The 26,620-nt window shown below is 42.0% G+C and overlaps 1 protein-coding gene across 1 annotated transcript in view; it reads left to right on the plus strand.

The window, feature by feature from the left end:
• Positions 1-2,068: 2,068 nt before the first annotated feature.
• The window catches only part of unc13c (unc-13 homolog C (C. elegans)), a gene marked incomplete at both ends in the record, with an annotated part of 98,004 nt that continues 73,452 nt past the window's right edge, over positions 2,069-26,620 (plus strand). The window contains 8 exons of the mRNA XM_080843774.1: positions 2,069-5,855; positions 9,917-9,939; positions 10,392-10,423; positions 12,428-12,506; positions 15,405-15,476; positions 19,836-20,055; positions 21,163-21,390; positions 22,659-22,800. Of these exons, the coding sequence (XP_080699900.1) occupies positions 2,069-5,855; positions 9,917-9,939; positions 10,392-10,423; positions 12,428-12,506; positions 15,405-15,476; positions 19,836-20,055; positions 21,163-21,390; positions 22,659-22,800 (4,583 nt within the window). The remainder of the gene's footprint in view (positions 5,856-9,916; positions 9,940-10,391; positions 10,424-12,427; positions 12,507-15,404; positions 15,477-19,835; positions 20,056-21,162; positions 21,391-22,658; positions 22,801-26,620) is intronic.

Raw genomic sequence — 26,620 nt, forward strand, 5'->3', positions numbered from 1 at the left:
TATTAGAAGCGTTAAGCATAATAGTTCGCAATTAGCCATACAACCAAGCAACCTACAAGAAAATATACAGTCCTTCAGTTTACTCAATAACAAGGGCTTCATGTCAGATCAGACAATTCAACGATTTTGTTAGTGCCATTTTATTGCCAGATTTAGTTTCTCTCAAGAGTGCAATGAGGGAGGGGTTTAGATTGGACTAAAACTAAACCTGGATGCATTAATGTTCCAACAATTATGAGACATTTCCTGAGGTATATCTGCTCTGGAAAAGAAAGATCAGTAGGTAGCAGAGGAAGAGTTGTATAGGGGTTGTTTGCTATTTCACTCATTCACTCATACACTCATCTATACAGTATAGATGAGTGAAATAGCAATCAACAGTGCTCTGCAATGTCAATGTATAGCTTTAGAGTTGACACTCTCACCACATATGCATTTAAATATTGTTGTTTTATATTTAGTGGCAAGAATGTCTGTTTTTTAATAAAAGTTTTTGGTTATTTATGTAAACATGCTGTTTATGGTGTGTGCAGCATTCTAGAAATTTATATAAAAGAACATTAATGTAAAAAACCCGTTTGTGCTCTTTTTTCACCCCTTACCCAATAAGAATCGATAAGAGAATCGATAAGGAATCGAATCGATAAGCAGGAATCGATAAGGAACCGGAATCGTTAAAATCGTAAAGGTTCTCATCCCTAATCCTAGCGTATTTCCAGTTACTTAAGTAGGGGACATTTCTTGGTCTCAAATATTTGATCGTTTGGCCCTGTAAATGTTGAATGAGAAATGATTTGTACTAAGTAATACACAGTCCCACTGAACAAACAGACGTGCTATTATCCTGTAATAGCTGCAGGCGAAGAGCTAAAGGTTAATGGTGATATTGTATTTTCCAGTACATTTGAGGTGAACATTTTGCTCAGTAGTGATTATGCAGAACTGTGCATCTGTACACATGGAACACGTGACAAATGGAATTCTGAACTCTGGAATTAATGTGGCTCAGCTGTCAATTTCTGCATTGTTTTCTGAAAGAAATTGCATAGGAGTTTCAGTAATTGTATTGATCAGAGGGTTGCCATTTATGACCTCAAATACTGGTTCTCGTTTTCAAATATAGGTACAAGTGTGTGTTGGTATTACTGCATTAAAGTCTATCTTTGCCTTTGTATTGATTCTGTGCTGGCATTGATGATCTACCCAGGAAAATGATCAGATGGTCTTTCAACATGCTGAATGTTACTTGGCAATGCTTATTATCTCCTGTTCTGTACAGGAAGTAATGTGTGGTTGTTGTGATACACTGGTAAATGCGTACGGTTAACCACTGAGCCATAGACTGTCTGATGTGAATCTGCCATAGTGGCCTGCAAAGGCGCATGCTAACACAGCATCATGAGCATTGATGCAATTAAAGTAATTGCCTTTCCCTCTTGTAAAGTGTTCCTATCAGTGGTCCTTGGCCGTTACGGACTTGACAAATCTATACACACAACCACGAGGAGCACATAGGGGAATTCACCTCGTGTTTTTATATGAGACATGAAATTAGCCCTGGTCTCACTCACCATATCACTCAGAGGGCATAAAATAGATTCGGAGACCCCAGGACCACCATTTTGTTTTCACTGTTATCAACATGTGTTGATTACATCATGACCTGCATATATTAAGTGTCTTATATTAACTGTACCATGCCTGCTTTTTAAAACTTGAATTTTAAACTGAATACCAAATATGAAATGACATTTGCAAGGCTTGTGACACTGCTAAAATACACTGCTAAAATATATGAATTGCTTTCCCTTTGTAGGTCTTTTTGGATGGGCATGAGGACAGCGGTTGGATTTACAAGAAATCTGGCACTTCACAAGGACATACAATATTTTTGCTTGGCATGACTGCATGTAAGGACAAGTCTTATCAAGAATCTTCTCTGTCCCTCAGGGCTGACTTTCAGAACTCATAAGCATTTTATGTGCTTGCTGTTGGACACAATTGGATTTTAACACTGTTGTGCTTCGCTGCATCTGGAGGAAAGAAAATCGCTTAAACATTGCCCTCCATGGTTTCCGCCCGTCTTAAAAAGCTATCATCTTACATTATAAAGATTTGTAAAGGAATGTTTACAAAGAAACTGGCAAATACCACAAAGAAGAAAGAGAGCAGTGAAACTAAAAAAGAACCCAAATTGGCCCCTGAATCGCATGCTCGGAATCCAACATTGTCCACGGCTCTAAAGAGCACAGTGAGAAAAATATCCAAATGCTCCTCTGCACGCAACATTTCTCTTGAAGAAGACGACGGAAAAACGGACGTCTCTTCTCTTTCTCCAACCTTTAGTTACCGTGTTGCAATCGCTAACGGACTACATAAAAATGCTCTCTTGAACAATAATGAAACTGTCTTTCACGAGGTCTTGTCCATTGATAGTAGTTACTCTGACTCTCTAAGTGAGGCCAAACTTGTCCATAGATTCGATGAACAAAAAGCTTATACCATGCCAGTAAGAAGGAACAGGAAGAGCCTGATCAGCCTTGCCCCCTCGGATGGGAGTTCAGAGGGTGAGCGGGTTGAACGCTCCAGTTTGCATACACTTCGGCTTGGTGCACTGAGAAAGCTGAGAAAATGGAAGAAGAGTCAGGAGTGTGTCTCATCCGACTCCGAGGTAAGCAACTGGAGGAAGACTCTGGGTATCAGGAGCAAGTCTCTGGACAGGACCGGCCGTCAGCAAAAGACCCCCACCCTGGAGCCTGGCTCCAGTTCCACAGGCTGCATCAATCAGACCCAGGATGTGATGGAGATGATCTTTAAGGAGCTCCAGGGAATCAGCCAGATTGAAACCGAACTCACTGAGCTACGAGGCCACGTCAACGCACTCAAGAACTCCATTGATGAGATCTCTAGTAGTGTGGAGGTGGTGCAGACTGAAATTGAGCAGCTCCGCACTGGCTTTGTGCAGTCGAGGCGAGAGACACGCGACATACACGATTACATCAAGCAGATTAGCCATCAGACCAACAAATCTACACTGAGATTTCTAAATGTGCCTGAGGACAAGTTTGAAAAAACAGAGGATCTCATTTATCAAATTCTGAGGGAGAAAATGGGTTTTGTCGAAGCACACAAGACACTAAAAATTGAACTGGCCCATAGATTAGGACAACAAAGAGAATGTTCGAATGCAAAACCTCGCCCTATTATAGTTATTTTTTCATCCCCACCAGACAGGGATTTAGTTTTAAAAAAGAGCTATAAACTTAAAGGAACAGGTATATCAATCTCTACTGATGGCTTTGGCCAAGAAGCAAAAGAGAAGAAAGAGAAGGGGATTAGCTCCTCACAAACTTATGAGAGTATGGATATCAAAATTTCAGCCAAGGAGAAAGCGATGACTGAGAGTGATGACTGGGACTCGATGGAGAGTGATAAAGAATTAGATGAACTTAGCAAAAATAAATATGCAATGGTCACCAAGCCAGCCCATAAAAGTAAGTCAGACAAAAAAAAGTCTCATGACCGTTCTGATGACGCAGCGTATGTCAGCTCAGTGCATTATGCTGACGACAGCTACGATGACCCTGATAAACAGAGCAAGCCTTATTATACAGACATAACCCCTGGATGGCTCTCTCAAAGCGAATACTCAACACCTAAACTCAGCCGCTCTGAGTCTGACTGCTCCAAACTATGCCAGTCTTACTCCGAGGACTTCTCTGAGAGCCAGTACCTCAGCAGAACCAATGGATGTCTTCTTTCTTCTTCAGATCAGGAGCTATGGCAAAGGAAACAGGAGGACATGGCTTCAGCTTGGTATGCAAGTCCTCCCAGTCAGACCCTGAGCCAGGAAACCCCACCCTATGTAGAGCCAAACGAGTTGGAGACGACTGAAACCATTGACAGTGGTGTAAGCAATGGACTGGTCTGCATGTCAGGAGACCGCAGCCACTATAGTGGCTCGCCGGTGTCCCTGCAAGGTGGTCTCTCTCCGTGGAAGGAGTGGCATCACTTGGAACAAGGTGCAGACTCTGGCCTTGATGCGTCCACTGAGCAGAACATAATATCAGAGGTCAGTAGCCCCTTTGACCCATTAGCCAATCCTGGCTTCCCAGAGAACATCACAAAATGTCTGGAGGTGGATTTGCAGTTTGAGGGGGAAAACTACATGACACTAGACAGCATCCCCTACACTGAGCCTTTAGTCGACAGTGAACTTGTGGTTGAAGGTGAATTCATGATTGAAAGTGAGCCTCTGATACAGAGCAAGCCAGTGATGGTAACCAAACCATTGAAAGAAAGAAAGCCTATAAGAGAGATCAAGCCAGTCAAAGAGATCATACCAGTCAAAGAGAATAAACCAGTTAAAGAGAGCAGACCAGTTAAAGAGAGCAAACCAGTTAAAGAGAGCAAACCAGTTAAGGAAACCAAGCCTGTTATAGAAAGCAAACCAGTTAAGGCAACCAAGCCTGTTATAGAAAGCAAACCAGTTAAGGAAACCAAGCCTGTTATAGAAAGCAAAACAGTTAAGGAAAAAAAGCTTGTTTTAGAGAACATACCAGTTGTGGAAAGCCAACCTGTTGTCAAAAGCCTACCAGTTGTGAAAAGCCTACCAATTGTGGAAAGCAAACCAGTTGTGAAAAGCCTACCAGTTGTGGAAAGCCAACCAGTTGTGAAAAGCCTACCAGTTGTGGAAAGCAAACCAGTTGTGGAAAGCAAACCAGTTGTGGAAAGCAAACCAGTTGTGAAAAGCCTACCAGTTGTGGAAAGCAAACCAGTTGTGGAAAGCAAACCAGTTGTGGAAAGCAAACCGGTGGTAGACAGCAAACCTTCGGTAGAAAGCAAGCACGTCACTCAACCACAACTTCCCCCAAGCCAACACTTCAAAGAGGTTAATGTCAATCACTTTCCACAAAATCAGAACAAAACAGCTACGATGTACCGCAGTCAAAGCGAAATCAGGACAGAAAAAACTGAAGAGGTGCCTAAATCATGGAGCAGTAGACTCAGTATAGACCTCACTGACAAGAGTACTAGCTTCAGCTTCGGCTTTGGCAACACCCTGCAGCGAGCCAAATCTGCATTGGGGGTAGTCTGGAACACAGGCTCTCAGCCCACCAGTGCCCCCACAGAGGAACCAGCTAGCTCCTCATTCATGGGCCGCTTCAGGACCTCGTCCCAGTCCACAGTCAATGACTCCAGCACCACTATCGACTCGGATGTTTACACCGATGCATTTTATTACAAGGCAGAGGATGAGGAGCCGGGGACTGAGCAACCTGTCGACAATGAATCAAACTATGTTGAAGTGATGGAGCAGGTGCTTGCCAACCTCGAGAACAAAAGCAATGCCAATGAGGATGAGGAGGAGTACCGAGAGCAATACCAAGAACAAGAAGGCTCTCAGGACTATGATATGTCCCAAGAGGAAAGCAATGTTGTTCTGGAGTATGACTGTAGCCTTGATGACCAGTACGAAGACGAATATGTCGAGGACTATGATGACACCCAAATGACAGAGGACACGGCAGAGTATGAAGCCATGGTTGAGTATGTTGATGTGATTGAGGATGCAGATGAGAATGACGAGACTGAAGACATTGATGAGATTGAGGAAGTTGAGGAAATTGAAGACACTGAGGTCATAGAGGAAACCATTGAGATTACTGAGAAAGAGGCAATCAAAGACGGTGCGGAGCTAGAGGATGAAAACAAAAACATACCTGAAACTACACCCGTTCCACCTCCGGCTGAAGCTCCACCCAAAAAGCGAGTCCGTCCAACCTTCAAAGAGGCGGCGCTGAGGGCCTACAGGAAACAGATGGCAGAGCTGGAGCAACAGATACTCGCAGGAGGTATGGTGTTTTAAATTAAATATATATTCTGCAGTTCAGCGGTAGTTTATAAGCACTGTCTTTATGAAATACTCTCTATGGTATAGTTCAGGCAACATACTGTTCTTCAGGGATACTTAAAATAGTAAATCCCTTCAAATCAACTAAGGTATAGCAAAGACCAGTTGTATGACAAAAAGCAGCTGTACTTCACATTTTGACTCCATCGAAGTACACTCTGGGCTATGTGAACTTGGTTATTGAACCTCTCAGTGATGAGGACACACTTCTTGCATTAGTTATTATCCTATTCGCTCACATTTTGTAGAGTAGGCTGTTATTCAACTCTGGCCACTCTGAGTTTTTTTATACAATGTATGGTAAATTGGCCTATTAGGAAGCATGAGGTTTTCCTTGGGCTTAAATTAAAAATTCAATAGATATGAGAGGGTGTGACACCCATGTTCCCTTTGCTGCCATCACTTCTGTAAATGTGAAACGGTTACACTGTCTCCGTCTATTACCGTCAAGCTTCACTGACACATGGCTTTCAAACATGAAACTATTTCCTCTTATTTCCTCTAATTAATTATAAATTAATTTTACAAGAAAGCTTTGTTATCACCTTTATGTAGTTGATACAAAGCACAAGACATATTACAAGATTGCATTTTAAAATATATTTAATGTAAGTGATCACAATATTTATAGTGCAATTTACTTACAAATTATGTACCCGTTATAGAACATAAATAGGCACATTGTGGAATGGCCACAGCTTGTGTGAATATCCGATTATAAAGTGAATTGTCAATCACTCTATAAGGCTCTAATTGAATGAGTGTGGAGTGTTAAAGGCAAAACAAAAAACCTCTGCTGTTTGTGCATCTGTGCTGAACTGGTGTGAATGCGCTCAGTGCAAAGGGCTTTTTATTACAGTCACAAGGAGCCCAGGGAATATCTTCAGCCTTATTCAAAGTGAACAGGGCTCTTGACCTAGATTTGGCAACTTCAGACACAATATCCTGTAGTGTTCACCAATGGTGTGGAGAGTATTGCTGTTGCTTTGTGGGCAGAGCCGATCTGAGTCATTCATTTCTAATTGATCCCCTTCACTGATACCGTCCTGGTTTTACAAACTAGCTATCAGTCATGTTAGTGTCACGCACCACTACTAATGGGGTGGTCACTTTCTGAATGATGTGAAACCCCATTCCACTAGGAGGCCAGTCCATGAGTCCACTAGGTAACTGTGTGAGATATAGTCTCTACTTTTTAAGTCAAAACATCTATAGGCCATTTACATGTAGCTATAAACTAAACTATGTCCCAATGGTTCATACTGTAGTCTCAGGAAAGATTTAGCATCTCCTAATCATCCATCAGTCATCTATTTTAATAGCAGTGGCATGAAGTACATGAGTACACAGCTCCAAGTGCTGTCCCTAACTAACTGGCTTATAGCTGTCTTATATATAAAAAAGAGAGAGAGAGAGAGAGAGACTGAGAGGGAGACTACATTTGATTTTCCCTTCCTAATTATTTTCATCTCAAGAAGAGAAAACAGATGGACGGATGCTGGTCTCCCTGCATCCACTGACATTTGCTCCTCTGTTCTCTTTAAAAGAAATCCCACTGTTTTGAAGGCACACATGTTAAGAACTTTTTCGAGGGGCCTTGGCACAGTTGTTCCTCCTGCCAGACCAATCTTCCCTTAACTCCAGCAGCTACTGTATTGAGATGCTAATTTGTACTCCCAAGGGCATTCTCTAACCAGGTCAGCGTTGCTTAGAATATTTATTTCCGTCTCGTACACGTGGCTGCTGTGTGTTCAGAGGAGGGGCTAAGTGTGCTGGCCACTCTTCCATCTCTGCTCCGCCCTGTATCTTTCCCTTTCTTGCCTTGTGTTTTGAAGGCTATCCATTTGTAAACTCACTGTGCTGCTTTGTTTTATTTTTGGTTGGTGTGTTGCAACTGCAGGCAATCGGTATTCAAATAGGAATGATTTCAGTTGGCTGCCTTTGAAAATGTGGAGAGAGAAAAAAAACAGAGCAGGAATAGCAATTTCAGGCGTTTCCGCATGGGTTGGTCTTTTGCTCTGTGTAGTCAATTAGACACAGCGACTCAGAGTATTGGGTATATTACTGGAAAAGCTTTTGAGTGGGTCGGTATAACCTTCTCAGCTGTGGAACTCAGTATGTTGTTTCAAAAAGGTGACATCTGTTTTCAGATTCTATGCATAAATGTGTTCAATATTGTATTAACACCTATATGCTATGGTAATGTAGTGTATAGTAGTATACTATAGTGAAGTATCATAGTATAGTGAAATGTGCTGTGTTGTTCTGACAAAGCGTTACAAATTTCAAAATGGGACAAATAAAATAATGAATGTCCCATGTTATATGTTGTGACAGCTGTGGTCACTTCTGAGCACCTGTGCTAAGATCAGTGCTCTCCCGTTAGACGAGCTCTTTGAACTGAAACCTTTTCCAGCGCTATCACCCAGTCTGTGAAAATAAGCCCAAGTTATCCTGAGCCCAAATTTGTGAGGTTTTAACCCAGTTCTTCAGATATACAAGTTGGCTCCCAAGGTTCACCTAAAAGGGTCAGATCAACGAACCAAATAATTCATGAATGAAACACCAGTGCCAGGACTACGGGTACACCACAGTGGATTTGTGGTCGTTTCATTGACCTACATCGTTCAAATGAGACTATTTATCTCGAGATTGCAGCGCTCCAGTTGTTCCTCAAAAATATATTGTTTTAGTACATTTTACTGTGGGGACATTCTTAAGTCCCAGATTTATTTAATACAAATTATGGGCAAATGGACCTTACTATGTTATTGCTTTCATGCGGGCTGTATTTTTGGTCCAATGTTACATTGGTTAATGTAATTGTATTCATATAGGCCTGTTAACTCATGAATGGGTGATTCATTCAGAGCATGTGAACATTCATAAGAAATTAGATACATAAGTTCCGTCATTAAATTGACTTCCTTTAAAGTAGAATGTGCTACTGCTACTATAGGTCTGCTCCTATACAATGTCTTGCTAGCTAATGTCGACCATCTCTGATGATAACAGCTCTCTGTATCTTATGGAACACAGCATGTACTGTTTAGTCTTGTGTTTTCTGTATTTGGGAATGATGACACGGAATGATGTGGCTGCTGTACACCACACAACCCAAGCGCCTCAATACCTTTAGATTAAGCAGCTCAGCATGAGCAAAAGGTCAGATGTCAGATCAGTGCCATGGTGATGCAACAGTAGTAGTATCATAGAGCAGCTGCAGAAGTGTGTTTACATTAAAGGTGCAATGACTCACATACACTTCCAAGCTGTCTGTACCACTATTTGTGGATATTGCTCCATCATTGTAGGCTATAGTAGAGAGGCTTGACCCTTCCTTAGTGTCCCGATAGGTTCAGTTGCTGCTGAACTACTGAAATTGTATTGCTGATCAAAAAAAGGCTAATGCCTACATGTTCTTAAACAGTGATGCAATGCCCATGGTCACCCATTCTGCAAAGGAGCATGTCAAGCATAAAAAAAGAGATATATTTTTGTTGGATTTGTTTCATTGTACAGCATTAAGTTGCAACCAGCCAAACATCAGACCCTTATTTGTGAGTACAGGAGTTGAGTACTTGTCACTCTTTTCAATATTCATGTTGTTTGTAAAATCTAGGTCAGCAATTTGTGAGATTTTTTCTTAGGCTACTCTGGTTGTGCTGGGGGAAAGTGTAAGGTGTGTGTGTGTGTGTGTGTGTGTGTGTGTGTGTGTGTGTGTGTGTGTGTGTGTGTGTGTGTGTGTGTGTGTGTGTGTGTGTGTGTGTGTGTGTGTGAGAGAGAGAGAGAGAGAGAGAGAGAGAGAGAGAATATCTAAACTTGTGCTAAAAATGGGACATTTTTAATTAGATTTACATGCAGCATTTGTTAGGGATGTAATGCATGATGTTTCTATCTCCATTGTACTGTTCGGCCATAATCTTCTTTGTACTCACCCTGCCCATGCATTCAGCTTGTTAACCTTATCGTGTGTATTATTCCTCCTCTTTCTCTTTTCAGACAGCAATGCTTTGGACTCACAGGTTTAAGTCTATACTATAACATCCCATTCATGTCTCTGTGTTATCCCTTTTACCACTGCTCCCTCAACTCTCCATACTGTTTGTTAGATTAGAAGTGATTAGAAGGTCCTGGACCCCCCCCCCCCCCCCCATCATTTTACATTAGTGTTTGTGGAATGTGGCCTAAGCGTTCCTCTACCTTCCCCATTTTGGTTGTGCACGCTTTTTGTGTGAGCTTTGGAATTGCAGTAAGGATGGTATGATTGTTAATGTTACTGTCTGTTGCTATAACTGGTTTCTCATGTTCTTCCATATTTTCTTCATCAAATTCTATTTTAATTTGTGCGTTTATTTCTACACAAAGACTGCCCTGTGTTAAACTTGATGTATGCATGTCTGTGTAAAGATGAAGTAGAATGGCTATGGTGTTGAACACATGATAATAACAGGGTTTTGTGTGTGTTCCAATCCAGGGAAATGGCCTGGATACTTTGGGTTCACCAGGGTAAGTAAAACACACCTGACATCGCATGATGTTCGATAATTGTCCCGCATATAGTACCACTTGACAATAATATTAACTTTAAGGACTCTCAGGAATAAGCTTATATAGCTGTACAGTAAATGGATTGGGTAAGTTTGCTGCATTAATTGCTCCCGTGACTGGCCATGGTAAAAAAATAAGCAGTTTATAACATAGCAAGAGTGCCAAGCCAGCTATGCAGGAAGAGTGGCAGTGATAAATGGAGGCCAGGGGGGCAGTGCAGCGGTGTCACCCAGTGAGCGTCATAGGAATGGGAGCTGTCACTGTCACAGCAGGGTGCACACGAGGTGATCCGCAAAACCCACACAGCCTCTCCAAAGTGATATATCTGAGGATCAAGGGTCAGGAGAAGTGAAACTTTCATTTCATACCTTCCAGGAGTCTGTTTCTCCAGAGGCTTAAAAAACGGAGGGCAGTGCATTAATGGGAGAGACATGAAGACTGCGGCTTCCTTTTGTATTTGCCATGATTTGATTCAAATTATGATTTACAAGCTAGCGGTTGAATTCAATCCAATATGGTTCAGTTTCATTCGATATATACAGGAATGAGATAAAGAATACTATCCAGCAGCTTTCCATTTAGTCCCTGTAAACAAATTGTGAAAACCACAAACGAAAAGGCCAAAGAATTGCCTTTAATATGACAGTCAGGGCATGTTTAACCATTACGGAAATAAACCTAGAAGACTGAAGAAAAAAATGCGTATTTGCCTAAATGTTTGATCCATCAATTTTACAGATCGATATCGAACCAGATAATTAAAAAAATGATGAATCAAAAACACAATGTTTTTGCACACCCCTAATTAACCTAAATGTTATCATGTTCAGTAAAAATTATCATAGTAATATTTGCCTCTGTTGCATACAGACAAGTGCTTGCACAATACAGAATAATTAAACATTTAAATATCATTAAGCCTTTTTTAACGGAAATACACCATATCACCAAGGTGTTCTTGAGCTGGCCACTGCACTGCTATTGGTCTGGTATGCATACCACATTTATAATGTGGGCTTACACAAAGCTGGTGAGATAAGAGGTTATTCTCAGACGTACTTAAACCTGCAGTTTCTGCTCTGTGCCCTAAACCAATAGCCCAACTGTTAGAGGCTGATTAAGGGGCTCTTAGCAGAGTGGAAAGTAGTCATTTTACCCTGAGGTATCTGTCTCTACTCTCACAGTTAGAGCAGAGGTCCTCCACACCCTCTCATTCCACATGCAGCAGGTAGAACTCTGTTTCATCCTAGGATGATTTTTATTTCTTTCTGTTTATACATTCACCTGCACTAGCCTCAAGTCACAGTGAGCTCTCTCGAACAGACTTCTATTAGCATGGGTTATCATTTCTTTTTATTCCTCTTCTTATATTATCCCTGATGTGGGTAGGTGCAATCCCTTTCCATTCTCAGTCAGACCCCAAACCCCCACCCCCTCTCCTCATGTCTCTCCAGTGCTAGTCGCAGGTGGCTAGACTCAGATGCAGCGTGTGTGTGTGTGTGTGCGCGTGTGACTGTGTGTGTGTGTGTGTGTGTGTGTGTGTGTGTGTGTGTAGCTAACCTGGCCTTGACTCTCACCTGGATCATGACACTTTTATTCCATGTCACGCATAGTGGCTAGAGGTAGCACTGGCTTCAGACAGCACACACCTGGCCCGTTCTATTTTGGTGTTGTCCCGTCGCCTCACAGCAAAGCCTCCCTTCCAGGGTGCTGTTTGGGCCAGTGACAGGTTTCTCACCTGGCCTGCTGTGTAAGTGTCTGCAAGTATTTGGCATCGGAGGGGAGGAATGTGTTGGTTGCACGCAATGCAGAGCCAAGCGTGGGAAAAGTGAGCCGAATGACATATGGCCTGTGTTGTTTGCCAGAGCCTTAAATCAAATCACCCTTTTTAGCCCAGTAATGTCTTACACCGCACAGCATTATTATGATATTAATAGACACTAAATCTGTCTGCCTCTGCAGGGCTGGCAGTATACTTTATGGTATTGACAGTATGCCAGATTTACGTCGCAAGAGGACCATGCCTATTGTCCGAGACCTGGTGAGTTATCTGCCTCAACAAGGTTATCTTTGATTTATACTGAGTTTATCCAACTCCCTCCGTGTTATCTACAGTAGGACGAGTGTGGTGACGTCCTTGCCTGCTACAGTGCTCCGTATTAATATGTAAATACAACCCTACTATGTCGTAAGTCATTTGAATTTGTCAAGTGAAAGGCAAAATAAATGAGTTTGATCCTGATGGTACTTCAGTGCTGGCTATGCTATTAGTCTAATAGACACACAGTGTCTTGTCTGTCTTGTGAGTTCATATTTTACGTTAAGTCTTTGTCTTATCAACAACAACAAAAATCTATGTTTTGAATGACTTCTGTTTTGAATGACTAATTTCTCTGTCCTAAACATTTTTCTGTTTATACATTTGTTTGTCTGTATTTGTTGTCTCTACAATATGTATGAAAAAGCATTATTCATGTGTCTTGGTGTCTGAAACACCAATAGAAAAACTAGCATGTAATTGTGTAAGTTTGAAAAATCTGTCTGTCTCTTTTCAGTTTAAGTTAAGAATTACATATAATTTTATCATAGCACAACATGGCTTGATGTTTCACACGTAGTTACTTGCAAATGTTCATAAAGCATTGAAGGACAAAAAATGATGCTGTATTTGTCCATATCTCGCATGAAATTAAAAACCAACAATGTCTTGGTAAGTATGGGTGTAATTTTTGTTTTGGGGTTTTGCGTGTATATTTGCCATTTCCCACATGATCCCATAAATACTATGGGTGATATTTTTCAGTGGGTTGTCAGATTTCTACTAAGCCGGTGCCTGGACATTTCAGTCCCCGGTGAGACTCAAGGCAAAATTTGAAACATGAAATGTTGACAACTCGACCCAAAAATATATCTAAGGACTTCATTGACTTCTGATTTAACTGTGCCTAGGCTTTTAAATCATGTAAAAGCAGCACACCACAAAGTCTTTTACACCCGGATGAAGTCACTGCTCACAGGTTCAATTTGGTCCCGTCTTCTCATGCTTCCTCTCCTCTGTCCATGTCCCCGACCGGCTGTGGGATTGCTCCAGGGCAACCACAGCCTCGTGTTTCTTCGGGACAGGAGGAACCCCTGCTTTCAGCATTGGGGTACAAAACATACCAATGCATTAGAAGTCCTTGATTAGAGCTAACTATTCACATTCGAACACAGTAGTCTATGTTTTCTCTACGGTTGTGATTATGATGATATTGCCTGCAGCAACCTCAGCAGTAATAGTGCATGTTCAGTAAACTTACATCAACATTTGAGTTCATGTAGAGGTCACCTATCCTCTCCTACATTCCTTTGCTTAAGGTGCAAATGGCTTCCCAAGGGTCTTTACCATGACTTTGGTGATAGAGTAATTTGGTGCTTTGATAGATGGTAAAGACGATTTCAATATTGTCAGCTGTCGATGTCTGCATTCCTCTTTGTTGCATTACCTCCTTTGGCTCTAGCTAAGTGTTTTAAAACCCTTTCTCGATCAACATTACTTGGAGATTCTTGATCCAAATTCTTCCCAATGTTAATGTGAATCAGTGTTGTGCCACTGGATACACACAAAAGAAATGTGTGTGTCATGTGTTTGTCTATTTGTGAGTCTAATGTGCAGTGTAGACAGCAGAAATATTATTCATAAAAGCTTCATTATCAGTACCTGAAAAAAAAAAAACAATACACACATACAAACATACATAAATACATACGTACATACATAAATACATACAGAAGCATGGGTGAATTGTCAGATGATAATGCATGAATGAATATTCACTGTATGTAAGGATACCAAAGTAATGATGAGCACAGCTGCATAGTTTTCACTCTGCTTACTAGTGAGAGAATCACATTATATTCTGCATGGCAGCAGAAACGCCCATGCCAAAATGCTGTTTCTGAGATGCTATTTTAATCTATTTTGTAGAAACATTCTAATTCTCTTAATTTACCATTCTCCTCCTTTTATGCCACTGGATAAACCAGGCTTTGGTAAGTTATTGTTATTTCAGTACGAGTGCCATTTTGTGGCGATTGCTATGCATGCAACATTGAAATAACATGATGGTCTAATGACCCACATCATGTACTGGGACTACATGCTGAGTTCCTGTGGGTTCTATTGTATGACTGAATGGTTAACCAGTCTGCTTACATGCCCTGTGGAGTAGTACAACAGTAATGTGTTCTGAGTAAACAGGAAGTGTCTACAATGTGTGCTTTCTCCTACGACTGCATTTGATGCATAAGCCTAATGGCCTCTTACTATTTAGCCATTGTACTTTAAAGACAAAGCAATGAGAATAATCTGAGTAGAAGTTTATCACAAGGCAACCAATGATTTGTCTTGAGAAAAATGATCAAATATTTATAGGTTTTGCTTTGGATAGGTTCATTAAAATGATTAATTGTAAGAATTAGCTAAAAAGAAGAATATGACCGTCTCCAATAGAATCAAAGGTGTAAAGTGTGCTACAACTTCTAGGCATAAAACAATGGAATGGTTGAATATATGGAATGTGTAGAATGTTAATTCTCAGGGAAAAGAAATGTTTTATAGCAAGCAGTCATTGGCAGTTGATAATAGGCCAGGACACATTTTATACAACTTGTACAAAGAAGGAAGCACAACAAAACAAAACACCTGGACCCACACTTACACCCACACAAACAGACAGAGAGGGAGTGAATGGGCACTTCTTTGTTTCTAAATAGAGATGTACCTACTGACTATTCCTTCCCACCTCCACATGCTGTGAACAGGCATTAAAAACACACATGAATGCAAGTGTGGCTCGCTAGTTCCCATGGCGATGTGCTTTCTCACTCATGCTTTTTTTTTTTTTATCATGATAAGTTTGATGGAATGACGTTTTGTTCTACTTTTCTCTTCTCCTAGACTTTGACTGCTCGAAAGGCAGGCATTTCGTTCGCCCTGGTGAACAGATCTACCTTGAACAACGAGGATCTGGTAAGTGTTTGTGAGTTATATGCGCGGCACATTCCTATAAATCTTACTCTGGTCAGGCAGTCACACGCTAACGGGAGCCAACCAAGCGTGTCTTACATAAAGTGCCAGGCATGAAGTCAGCCAGCCACGATGGTTGAGGTGTGGAATGGGGGATTGGGGGGGAGGGTCTGAAAAAGCAGAGCAAACTGAGTCGCATTCAAAAACTTTTTAGAAACTTTGAGCAGCCTCTTTGTGTGGTACTGCACAACATCCTGTGTAGAAAGTGAGCTGTGCTGCTGAAACTCAGTGTGCTGCATGGTTAGTACTTTCTTCCCAGTATTTTAGATTATGAGTCAGAGTGTGGCATGGCAGTAAAAGGACTACCTTGGAGTGTTTGAATGATTAGCCCATCCCTTGATGCAGACAGCAATCCCCTTTTAATCATGGCCCCTGCTTTTTGTTAGCTGCGGCGGAGCCAAAGCGATGGAGAGGGCTGAGAGCTTTAATCAATGCGTGAAGAATAAGTCTTTCTTTTCTTTTTTTTTTCTGCTGACCTGCAGAGCTCCATGGAATTGATTGCAATCCACTGAATAAGTAAAAAAAAAAAAAAAAAAAAGCTCTTTAATGCAATTTTGGAAAGCAATGCAGAGTAACCATCTGCTTTCTGTAATTCACATCTTTTCTTGAAAAAGTGTGAGTTGCATTTTAAGCCTGTGCTGTAGCTTGTCTGGTTCAGAAATATAGTCATGGAACTAGGATTGATCCTTGTGGAGCATATACCGTACACAGATTATATGCATACGAGTCCCTTCCTGCTACTGTATGTACTATAAGTGAAGCATGTTAACACATACCACAGAGTTTGCATTTGAAAGTAGTATTCTACTGCTACCATCCAAAGTGAACTACTAATAATACTGAATGAATGACTAGTCTGGTGCTGTCTACACTAGACAACTGTTGGTTCTGGTAAAAAAGCTGCTTTTCTACTGGACCATTAAGATACTGGGCCATTGATAGATGTATTCTTCACTATAATGCTCACATCCACTGGAGACTCTTGCAAGGTGGCCACATGTAATGGCTTGGAGAAAGCTGAGTCTTGTGGAATGAAGAGCTTGAGGTGCAGATTCGTATCTTTCACACGTTCGTATAAAAACGTGCAGGCCACATATTGTAGCAGCAGTTAGAAGTAGGCCGTCCAGATGTTGGTGTGTTATCCGCTGCATTAGGTACATGAAAGAGCATCCCTGTGAGGAATCATGCTTCAACGTGTTCTTACAAACACAGAGACATGTTGTACAAACGTACTTCAGGAGAATATTGATTTAGAGTGTTGGAAACGAATCAATTCTGTTTGGAATTTTGTGGTTTTTCAAGTATTTTGGCACTACAGTTGTATTAATAATACTAAGCAGAAATACAACCTTACTGAATTGTGACCGAAAACTGGACATGTGATCTGTGACGCAAGTAAAATTTTATTTTGAATTCCTGACTCTCACCATTGCTACTAATAGTCCTGAAGAATGTTTCCGTGGCTTACTAATGAGTATAGAGGTTCTTACAAGGACTATCTGAAACCAAGCGCATGATTATGTTGCATAAACACTTCATGAGTTTCATGTCCATGTATGTCAGCACAGCACGGATTTGGCGTTGACATTATTGCGTATTTACTAACTTCCTCTAATGAATGTGTCATCGAATTAATCACCATGGCCTGGTCCCTCAGTTGGTTGCCATGGAAACGCTAAACGCTTGAGGCTATTACCTGATGCACCATAGCCCTGTGGCTTCTGTGACGCACACTTAATCTGCAAAGAATGTGTATTGTACTAACTGGAGCTCTACGATGAGAGGTTGTCAAGGATACTATGCCTATGGTAGCAGGGGGTGGTGATGGTGATATTGTTTTTCATCGGATGGTGCTGCTCTGTCTAGGAAAGCAGCCTTCAATCGATAAAGGCTTATGACGGGGATCCAGTATAGTGTGACTCCACCCGTGCAGTGACTGAAGTGTGAGGCAAACAGCAGGGAGATTCAGGGGATGCGGCTGTCACATTTGCTGGCCTCAATGCTGTCTGATCTCTGGGGCTAAATCCATGTCATTTGCAACAGATATTCAAAGAGAGACTTGATGAAAACAACCTCTACCTTGCCACCAGCGTCAGCAAATGGGGCATCACACGACTGAACTCTATCGCAATCCCCATTTTTTTTCACTCTGGAGAGCCCATTTCATCTGGAATAAAACTCACAAATAGCTGGGAATTAATAATTAAAATCTCATCAGAAAAATGAGATGCTTTGAGTAGTGAAAAAGCAGAATGTGAACCACCAAAGCTTGGCGCCCAAAACTGAGATGCTATATTTGTGTGAGTGGCGTTGAGCAGAGCCTGTGAGCACAGCTGAAGACATAGGTGGGGGTCGCCCCTTTGAAGCTGAGGCAATAGATGGCTCTGCTGCCTTAAGTCTGATGGAAAGCGTTTCTTATTATGGCTCCATGCCAAGCTGTGGATAACACATCCACATATGGTTCGTTGAAACTTTGCCAGATTAAATAAGAAGTCGATTTTTCCTGACTGTTTCATTTAATTAAATGATGCCTCTCATTTACACAGTAGACACGAGAGGTTGAGCTCTGCTGCCTGTCTTGGTTAGTCATGTTTCCGCCTCAGACCTTTCTTTCCCCGGATGGCTTTAAATGCTTCCCGTCAAACCCACTGTCTGACTTCCAATATGGCCTGTGCCCTGTTAATGTCAAAAAGTATGTTGGGTTATTGCTCACGCGATGCTTCAACTGACTGTGTTGTATGTGACACATCACCACCACGTGTGGCCACTTTAGAGGTGTCTAGTGGTATTTTGGGTGGTAGTTTTCCACCCAACACACCTAAGCAGGTTCTCCCCTAAGACCAAACTCATCTGTACTCATCTTGAGGTTCATGAGTCCCTGAACGAAGTATCCAATTTAACCCATGGTCACACATGATCTTGATTGCCAAATGAAGCAAAGTTTTGTCATGTTTACGGTTCATAAAATGTTTTACCAGGAATGCCACAGGCACATAACTAAGCCTCCAAGGGATATTATGTCCCTTCAAAGAGCTTTATGGCCTCGGCTCAGCTCAGTTAAGTGTATGATTTTAATAGTATGCAGCTTAAAGTACCACACAAGCACCTTTTGCTTATGCTAACATGAAATGAAATGCCTAAATTGGAATTGAGGCAAATATTGACTTTAGCACAAATGCTGTACCTAGTTCTTGATGGAAAAAGCTTTCTTAATGAATACCATTCCAATAGTTTTAATGTAATCCACTCTTTAAGAAAGTGGTGGTAGCTTATTTCTTTTTTTTTCTGCATCCTTGCGCACAGTTAACATTATTGGCTGTTAATGTAATGGCGGTGTGGGCGCAAGACAGGAATCTGGAGGCAATAAAACTCTCAGCCAATTGCATTGCGGAAGAAGTTGGAGAACTCAATAGACTGTCTCTGTCAGCTGTAACTCTTGCTGCCCATGTCTCTCCCCCCCCACCTAACCCACCCCCATACTGCTGAGCAGACACTGTAAAAAGGCAGAAGTTATAGCACGCATTGATTTCCCCCTGTCACAAAGAAGCAAACGATGGTTACATGACAGAGAAACTCGGAAGGATCTCCGACAATAAAGCATCCCAATTGAACGAGAAAGGCCTGTTAAGGTCAGGGTTCGATTCTGATTGTGATTCACAACTGGCATGAAGGAGTGAGGGGCCCCAGGATCCGACTTCTGAATTGATTGCTGGACAAAGAGGGAGCCATGTATATACTAATACGGAAACATAAATCGATACGCCATGTGCACCAGAAGATGAAGATGGACTGTGGAAAACATGTCATCAGATCTGAGGCATGTTAGCATATTGGCGCAGTTGCCCTTTATGGTGCTTTGATTGAAGCAGGGTGTGCAATTTCATGTCATCTCATCTCATGATATACATGGGAAGCATCTCCATGATGATTCAGCCTAGAACCAAACCAATTTGAATTCATGATTTATGCTGATTTTGTCCTTTTTATATACATGCTTTCAGAGTGTAGAAGAAGAAGCTGTATTTGCAAGTTGTTTTGTTGAACGCTTAATGCTAAATTTGAATATGAAAATTTACAGATTTTAGTTTTTTTGGGCGTTTGGCTCTTCTCAGATATGCACAGAAAAAGATACACGTAAAATAAAATGAGACATGACTGTACACAGATATTAAGAAGGACACAAATTCATCAAACTTGCGTGACAACAGCAAGGATCAAATGATGATTTGTGAGGCAATAGCTCTCGGTGTGCTCAGCAGCCAAACAGGGCTCAATCAATCTCCCTGTTCTCTTCTCTTCTAGAAACTGCATGTGCTTAGGAAGACCTTGCAGGCCTTAATCTACCCAATATCATCCACCACACCCCACAACTTTGAGGTCTGGACGGCGACCGCTCCCACGTACTGCCATGAGTGTGAGGGCTTACTGTGGGGCATCGCTCGTCAGGGCATGCGCTGCTCTGAATGTGGGGTCAAGTGTCATGAGAAGTGTCAGGACCTTCTCAACGCAGACTGTCTACAGCGTGAGTTTCTTTCCATCTCCCTCTTCCTCTCTCTCTCTCTTGCTCCCTTTCTCTCTTTTTCTCTCTCTTCATCTCTCTTTCTTTCTGTGATGCTTAGGGGTGTGTTATGTGATATATTGTCACAAAACAAACAAAGGGTATGATGGGCAAGTTCTCATTGTAGATCATTTACATAGATATTACTTATATATAATTTTCTATCTCTGTTGACTGTCAGTCACATTAATATAAAAAGGGAATATTTGTCCTCCAGTATGATCAGTATGAAAAATATATCAGTGAACTTTTTAAATATAATTCCTAATAGTTATACTTAAAAGACCTTCAGAGACACTTCAATGCATGCCATTTAAGCCGTGTGATGTGCTAAACAGCAGTGTCTTTTCTCCAGGTTGAAGTGCAGGCTTAAGCCGTTCTCTTATTATATTACGCATAAGTGCTGTTTACTCTCCCCTCTTTGAAGGGAAGCTTTAACATGTTGAAGATTGTCAGGTTGTTTGTAGGTTCAGTATGAATCTATATTCAAAGCCTTAATTAACATATTAAACAGATTAGTCTTCCTATTCTTTTCTGCACTAAAACATCTTCACAGCAGTATGCTGCATGTGTCTTAAATTGCCTTTTTAAACTGTATTCTAGCGTAGACATACAGTATAAGCTTCAGGGAACAATTGTCACTGTTTTCGAATTAGATTAGACATGCTTGGATTGACGTTAAACTGATTATTTTTGCATTTACTCAAATCATGACTAATTTTCGTTTTGAGTCCTTGACCTCACTGCTGATGACAGGCAAGATAATTCAATTAAGGTTGGTGAGGCGTCCTGAAATGTCAGCACTTGCACAACAAAGTGGTTTAAGCATGAGTGCAAGTTCTGGAATCCTTTCCAAAGCTTACTTCACTCATACCTTTTAGTCCTCATGGCCTATCCATGTGTGTGTGTGTGTGTGTGTGGGAGGTGGGAGGGGTGGAGGTGGAGGTGGGTGGCTGGATATCTGTATAAATCTCTGTAATTATATGAGGACATAGCCTTGTTTTTGTGACTGCATATGTGTGTGCAACGTTGTGCGTGTGTTTGCTTATGTGTCTCTACGTCCATCCTCAGGAGCGGTGGAGAAGAGCTCCAAGCATGGAGCCGAGGACAAGACCCAGACCATCATCATGGCCATGAAGGAGCGCATGAAGATCCGAGAGAAGAACAGCCCTGAGGTGTTCGAAATGATCCAGGAGATGTTCGAGATCAACAAGGAGGACTTCACCACGCACCTGAAGACAGCCAAGCAGGCCGTGCTGGAGGGCACGTCTAAGTGGTCTGCCAAAATCACCATTACAGGTCAGAACTGGGTTTCAGTGCAGCGATATCTGAATACCAGTAAGAGAGGATGTTTTGAAAAATTCCAAACATTGCATAAATCACACACAACTATGATATGTAAATCACAAGATTACACATTATCTGGGCCTATACCAGTTTTTTTTCAATGTCTGTGTTTTCTAGCTTTGTTTAAGTATGCATAGGTCTTAAAAGATTGTGGTTGTTATATGAGACCTGTAAATCCTTCATCTTTATGATCCACATCGGTATACCCAGACGAATAACTGGATTTGAATTTAATTTAACAAATACGAATGGCTGCTGCCCTGACGGTAAGAAAGCCCATTTGCTGCCTTTACTGTGTCAGTGTCTGGTGTCTGCTGTGCACCTTCACCTGACTTTGCCCGCTCCTGACACCGTGAATTATTGCCAAGTTTGCACTTCTGCCAGGATGTCAATACACACAAGGGGAAGAAAAACACAGCCCTGCCTTAATTTATCTCTAAGGCTATATTGAGTTTCCCATTTTGGAATGTATTCATTGACTCGTTATTTATTTATTATTCATTTGATAAACACGGAGGCGCATTGATTCCGTTTTTCTGTGTTATTCCATACCATGGATTGTTCCGGGCTGCACCTTTAGTGTGCGCCCCAGAAAACCCTTCATCTCTGTCATGGGGAGTCAGCCCGCTTAGGCTGCATTGATGCAGTGGACGTCAGCACCGTCACTACATCCCCAGACACACACACACACACAGACACCCCCCCCCCCCCCACACACACACACACCCAGCCTCTCCATAGTGTTCCTCCAGCCAGCGCTGTGCTTCCTTGCCATCCCCTCTGAGGAGGCTCGTTCTGCTGCTCACTCCCCACCAATCACTCTTTTTGCAGCCAACTCCAGGATATATGTAACATGAATAATTTAGTGTGTCACTCATTTATGTTTAATAACCTAATGCTCTTTCCCCTTTTATGGCACTGTGAAATACTACTGGTGCAGTAATTGATGGGGCTAGGCTCCCCCCTGACTCGCCATTGACTGAGCAGGATTCTACAAAGGGAGCCCCTGGCACGACACACCAGAGCCCCCTCTCTGTTTATGATTTTTGCCGTGATGACTTGTCTAATAAAACCCAACAGCAGCATTTGTATGTCTGTGGCCTCGGGCAGAGGCAGTCAGAAAGTTACTACAAGCAAATAAAATGCAAAAGACATTTGTTGTTTTTGGGGTGAATTCTGCCAGACGTGATGCTGACGCTTGTGTTGTGTTCTCTACCCAGTTGTGTGTGCACAGGGCCTGCAGGCCAAGGACAAGACGGGCTCCAGCGATCCTTACGTCACCGTGCAAGTGGGGAAGACCAAACGCAGGACCAAGACCATATTTGGAAACCTCAATCCTGTCTGGGATGAAAAATTCTTCTTGTGAGTCACTCTTGAACTCCCCCCCCCCCCCCCATCAGAAGGAGAACGGCGGTGGAAATAGTCCCTGAAGTGTCATGACGAGAGAGGCCCACTTTCATAGGTCATCAAGTTAACAGTAAAAGCAGGGATGCTTCAATTGCTTCATGCCATTGTTCAATTTTCACAACTCTCTTTGCTTTTAATTATGTGCAGTATCGATTTGACAGAGGACATCCCACTGCAAGGTTGTCTAAAAATCCTTTCAAATAGTCCACTGTGTTGCCATAATGACTGCTATTATGCTATTATGCCCTATCTTGCAGTTGCATAAGCATTCCTCTTGATAAGAGGGCAGGCTCTTAGGAGGCTCTGAATAGATCATAATGAAGAAACATGCGGATGCTCACCAGCTCAGGCCCCCTTAGCCAAAACGGCCCCATTCCTTTTCATATTCTTGAAGGGAAGCACATTGCCTAGGATATCCTTGAGCCCCTCACAATCATTCTAGTGTCATATTACGGTGAGGAGTGGCTTAGCTTTTCACCCCATCTGTGTCTGCTCTATCTCTCCATGGGCGTATTAGGCCCGTGCGGCTAGATAAGGGACAGGTGCACCGTCTCTGCGGTTTGCAGCATCTTTAATAGATGATAATTGTTTTGCTGCCTGGTGATGACTGTTTTTAATCATGGTTTTATATTCTTTTTGACCTTAAAAGACGAGAGCTTTGACATTTTGAAGAAAAATGCCTATTTATGAGCTATGAAATGGAATAGCTTACTTGATTAGTGTAGGCCTACTGGTGGAAATACATAGCTTTGTAGTTCGTAGGTTTTCTGCCCTTCATCTCCGTTAAGGCTCTTGCGCCATGTTATATGGGCATCTTAAATAGCAATCGTGCAACTGCAACCATAAACAGAGAATGCTTTTCCTAAAAGGCTAAACATAAAACGCTTTAGATAAATTGCACCCTAGGCATAAAGGTACCTACAGTTGAGTTTGAATTATACCGTATTTATTGCACAGCTAAAGACTGACTGTGCTGGTGGTTTAATCTTTTCCACACACATCCCATATTCCTTGCATGTCTAATCTTTCAGAAGCTGGCAATGCATCCCTTCAGTGGATGATTAAATGTTGATACAGATATCTTGGTGTGCAGAAACCATAGCATATTGGCAATGCTTATTTATGAGTCCGAATTCAGAATCCCTTGTGGCATAAACTTGTAAAAGATTAACACATTAGAATGTATGAGTTCAATCAACCACAGCCCATACATTCTGCTGCCTGACCCCAATCCAATCCACTGCACTGCTCTCTATCTCTATCTCTCTCTCTCTCTCTCTCTCTCTCTCTCTCTCTCTCTCTCTCTCTCTCTCTCTCTCTCTCTCTCTCTATCTCTCTCTGTCTGTCTGTCTGTCTGTCTGTCTGTCTGTCTGTCTGTCTGTCTCTCTCTCTCTCTCTCTCTCTCTCTCTCTCTCTCTCTCTTTTAATTCACCTTTCCACTGGCCACCCAGTCTAATCCTGAGAGTCATGACCTCCAGATGAAGAAATAGAGACCTCCAGATGAAGAAATAGTCATCTCTCCCCTCACAAATGTAGTCCTTTAAGGCCACACAACCTCAAGCTCCATAAAAGCTCTGCTGACCCCTGGCTCATGCCCTCTGCGTTAAGAGTCACTCTACCTCTTTTTATATATTAACTGTATATGAAGTGTTATCCCAAGCCAAACTCTGTCCCTGACAGCATTATAAATCTAACAGCATTTGTCATAGATACATATAGTTACTGTAATCTACAAAGGGAAGAGAGAGACCAGAGGTCAGCCTTTTATTATTTCTCTCCCATTTACTTCCTCAATAGAGGCAGGCAATCCTAAATTATTAGTGTCATTTTATCAATATCACTGTTAATGGAACAGAAGACCGCGACACTCTCGTAAATATTCGGTCTTATCACAGGTATCCATGGCCACTGTTTGATTTTAAAGCATATTTACTAGTAAATCTTAAGGTAGAGAAAGCCACCACATATCTTTTCATACATCAACCAGGGGCGTGTACCTCTAGTACCCCCTCACCTGCAACACGAAAACACAATGCATTTCCAGCTTGTTATATATGATGGGGAGAGGAAACCTTGCCCCGCATTCCTCTGGGTAATTTGATATTGATGGCAGCGGGGCTGCAGGGCCATCTGCCATCCAGGGACACTATGGGAACCCATAGATCATGCGTTCATTGCAGTCTACCCCTTGCCCGCACCCCCCTTGCCCGCAGCCTCAGTGGACCCAGGGGCCAATTAAAAGGCAGATGAGATGAGTTGTTGGTGGCCATACTTTGTATGAAATCTGCATTTCTCAACCTGGTTGTTTGTTTAAGTAAGGACACCTGTGAGCCGACGGGGCAGGTAAAACAGATGTTGAGATGTGTTCATTAGTGACCACGATTTATCATGAGGGGAATTGCCTATTCAATGTATGTTTTTATCCCAAGAGCCTCGCTGTGTTACTCATGAAGAACAAAAAGCTGCATCACCAGATTTGCCAGTGGGTGAGGAGATATAAAAATAACAAAAAGAACACCAGGCACCTCGTCTCTGGCCAAAAAAAAACCCTCTCAACCCTACATTATAGACAATTAAAATAACATTATAAAACATAGTTTACTGTTTGATGGTTGACAGTATCTGTCCAGTATAGTGCTGCCTTGCAGTACTATAATTGTGTGCGCTTCAAACTGCATCTGTTTTATTAGCTCATTGTGGGATTTTGTCCAATGCCCTGTCAACAACAATGGTGAACAATGCTTTTAAAATTATAAAAAAAATAAATAACAGTCTGCATACATTTCAATACAGGAGTCAGAGACAGGGTTCTAAATCCTTGCTTGGAGTCGACAGTGTACTATTCCCTCAGCTCTAGGACCATGGACAGCTCCAAAGAACAGTTTAGCTTAAAGCCCCACAGCATTCAGAACTGAGTGCGCAGACAAAGAGAGTGCGCTGCACAAGCCAAATTATGCTGTCAGTTCGGTTCAGGTAGCATGTTCATTCTCCATGAGGCAGGGCTGTAGCTGTACTGCTCCTATATATGTCCAGTGGGAGACCATTCTCAAAGCCGACGCTTCCCATTTGGGAGCATCAACAATATGAGAGAGTCTTTTGTAAGGGGGTTGAATGAGAGGGAGGACTTAATGCGGGATAAAAAGTAGACTTTCCTTGGGAAAGAAATTCCCTTTTTACTCATGACCTTTTAGAAGCACAAATAATTTAACAACTGTCTCCTTATACAGTTACTCAGCCCCAGTGTCTCTATCTTTCTCTCCCTCTCCCTCTCTCTCTCCCTCTCCCTCTCCCTCTCCCTCTCTTACGCTTGCTGTCCCTTAAGTCTATTTTATTTTATCAGTCTTGCTACATTTGTGTCATTATATTGCTCTGAGACTATAATTAATATTACTCTCATTCAGTAATTATAATTAGTAGTACATATATTCAATCAAGATGGCGTAATGTCAGCATATAACATACTAATACAATAACAGCAACAATAACCACTACGTCAATATGAAGGACCAGACAAAAACACCCCTGTAAATCTAATAAAACAGTCACAGTCATCTAATGTACTCTGTAGGTTTCCAAATCAGGGAGAACACTTTGGCCTCCCCAACTCCATGTGACAGGCCCTTCCAGCACACCTTTCTCCCTCCATCTGTGAGTGTGGAGCTTCTGTCCCTTCCCCCTCCTCCTTCAGGCAGGCCTGCTTCTCTCTCTTGGGTGGAGGAAGCCTCCACAGTGCCCATGCAGGACTTCCTTGAAGAGAGCCGATGGGGATGCTCTG

This window comes from Sprattus sprattus (assembly GCF_963457725.1).
Source record: "Sprattus sprattus genome assembly, chromosome: 8".
Taxonomy (NCBI): Eukaryota; Metazoa; Chordata; class Actinopteri; order Clupeiformes; family Clupeidae; genus Sprattus; species Sprattus sprattus.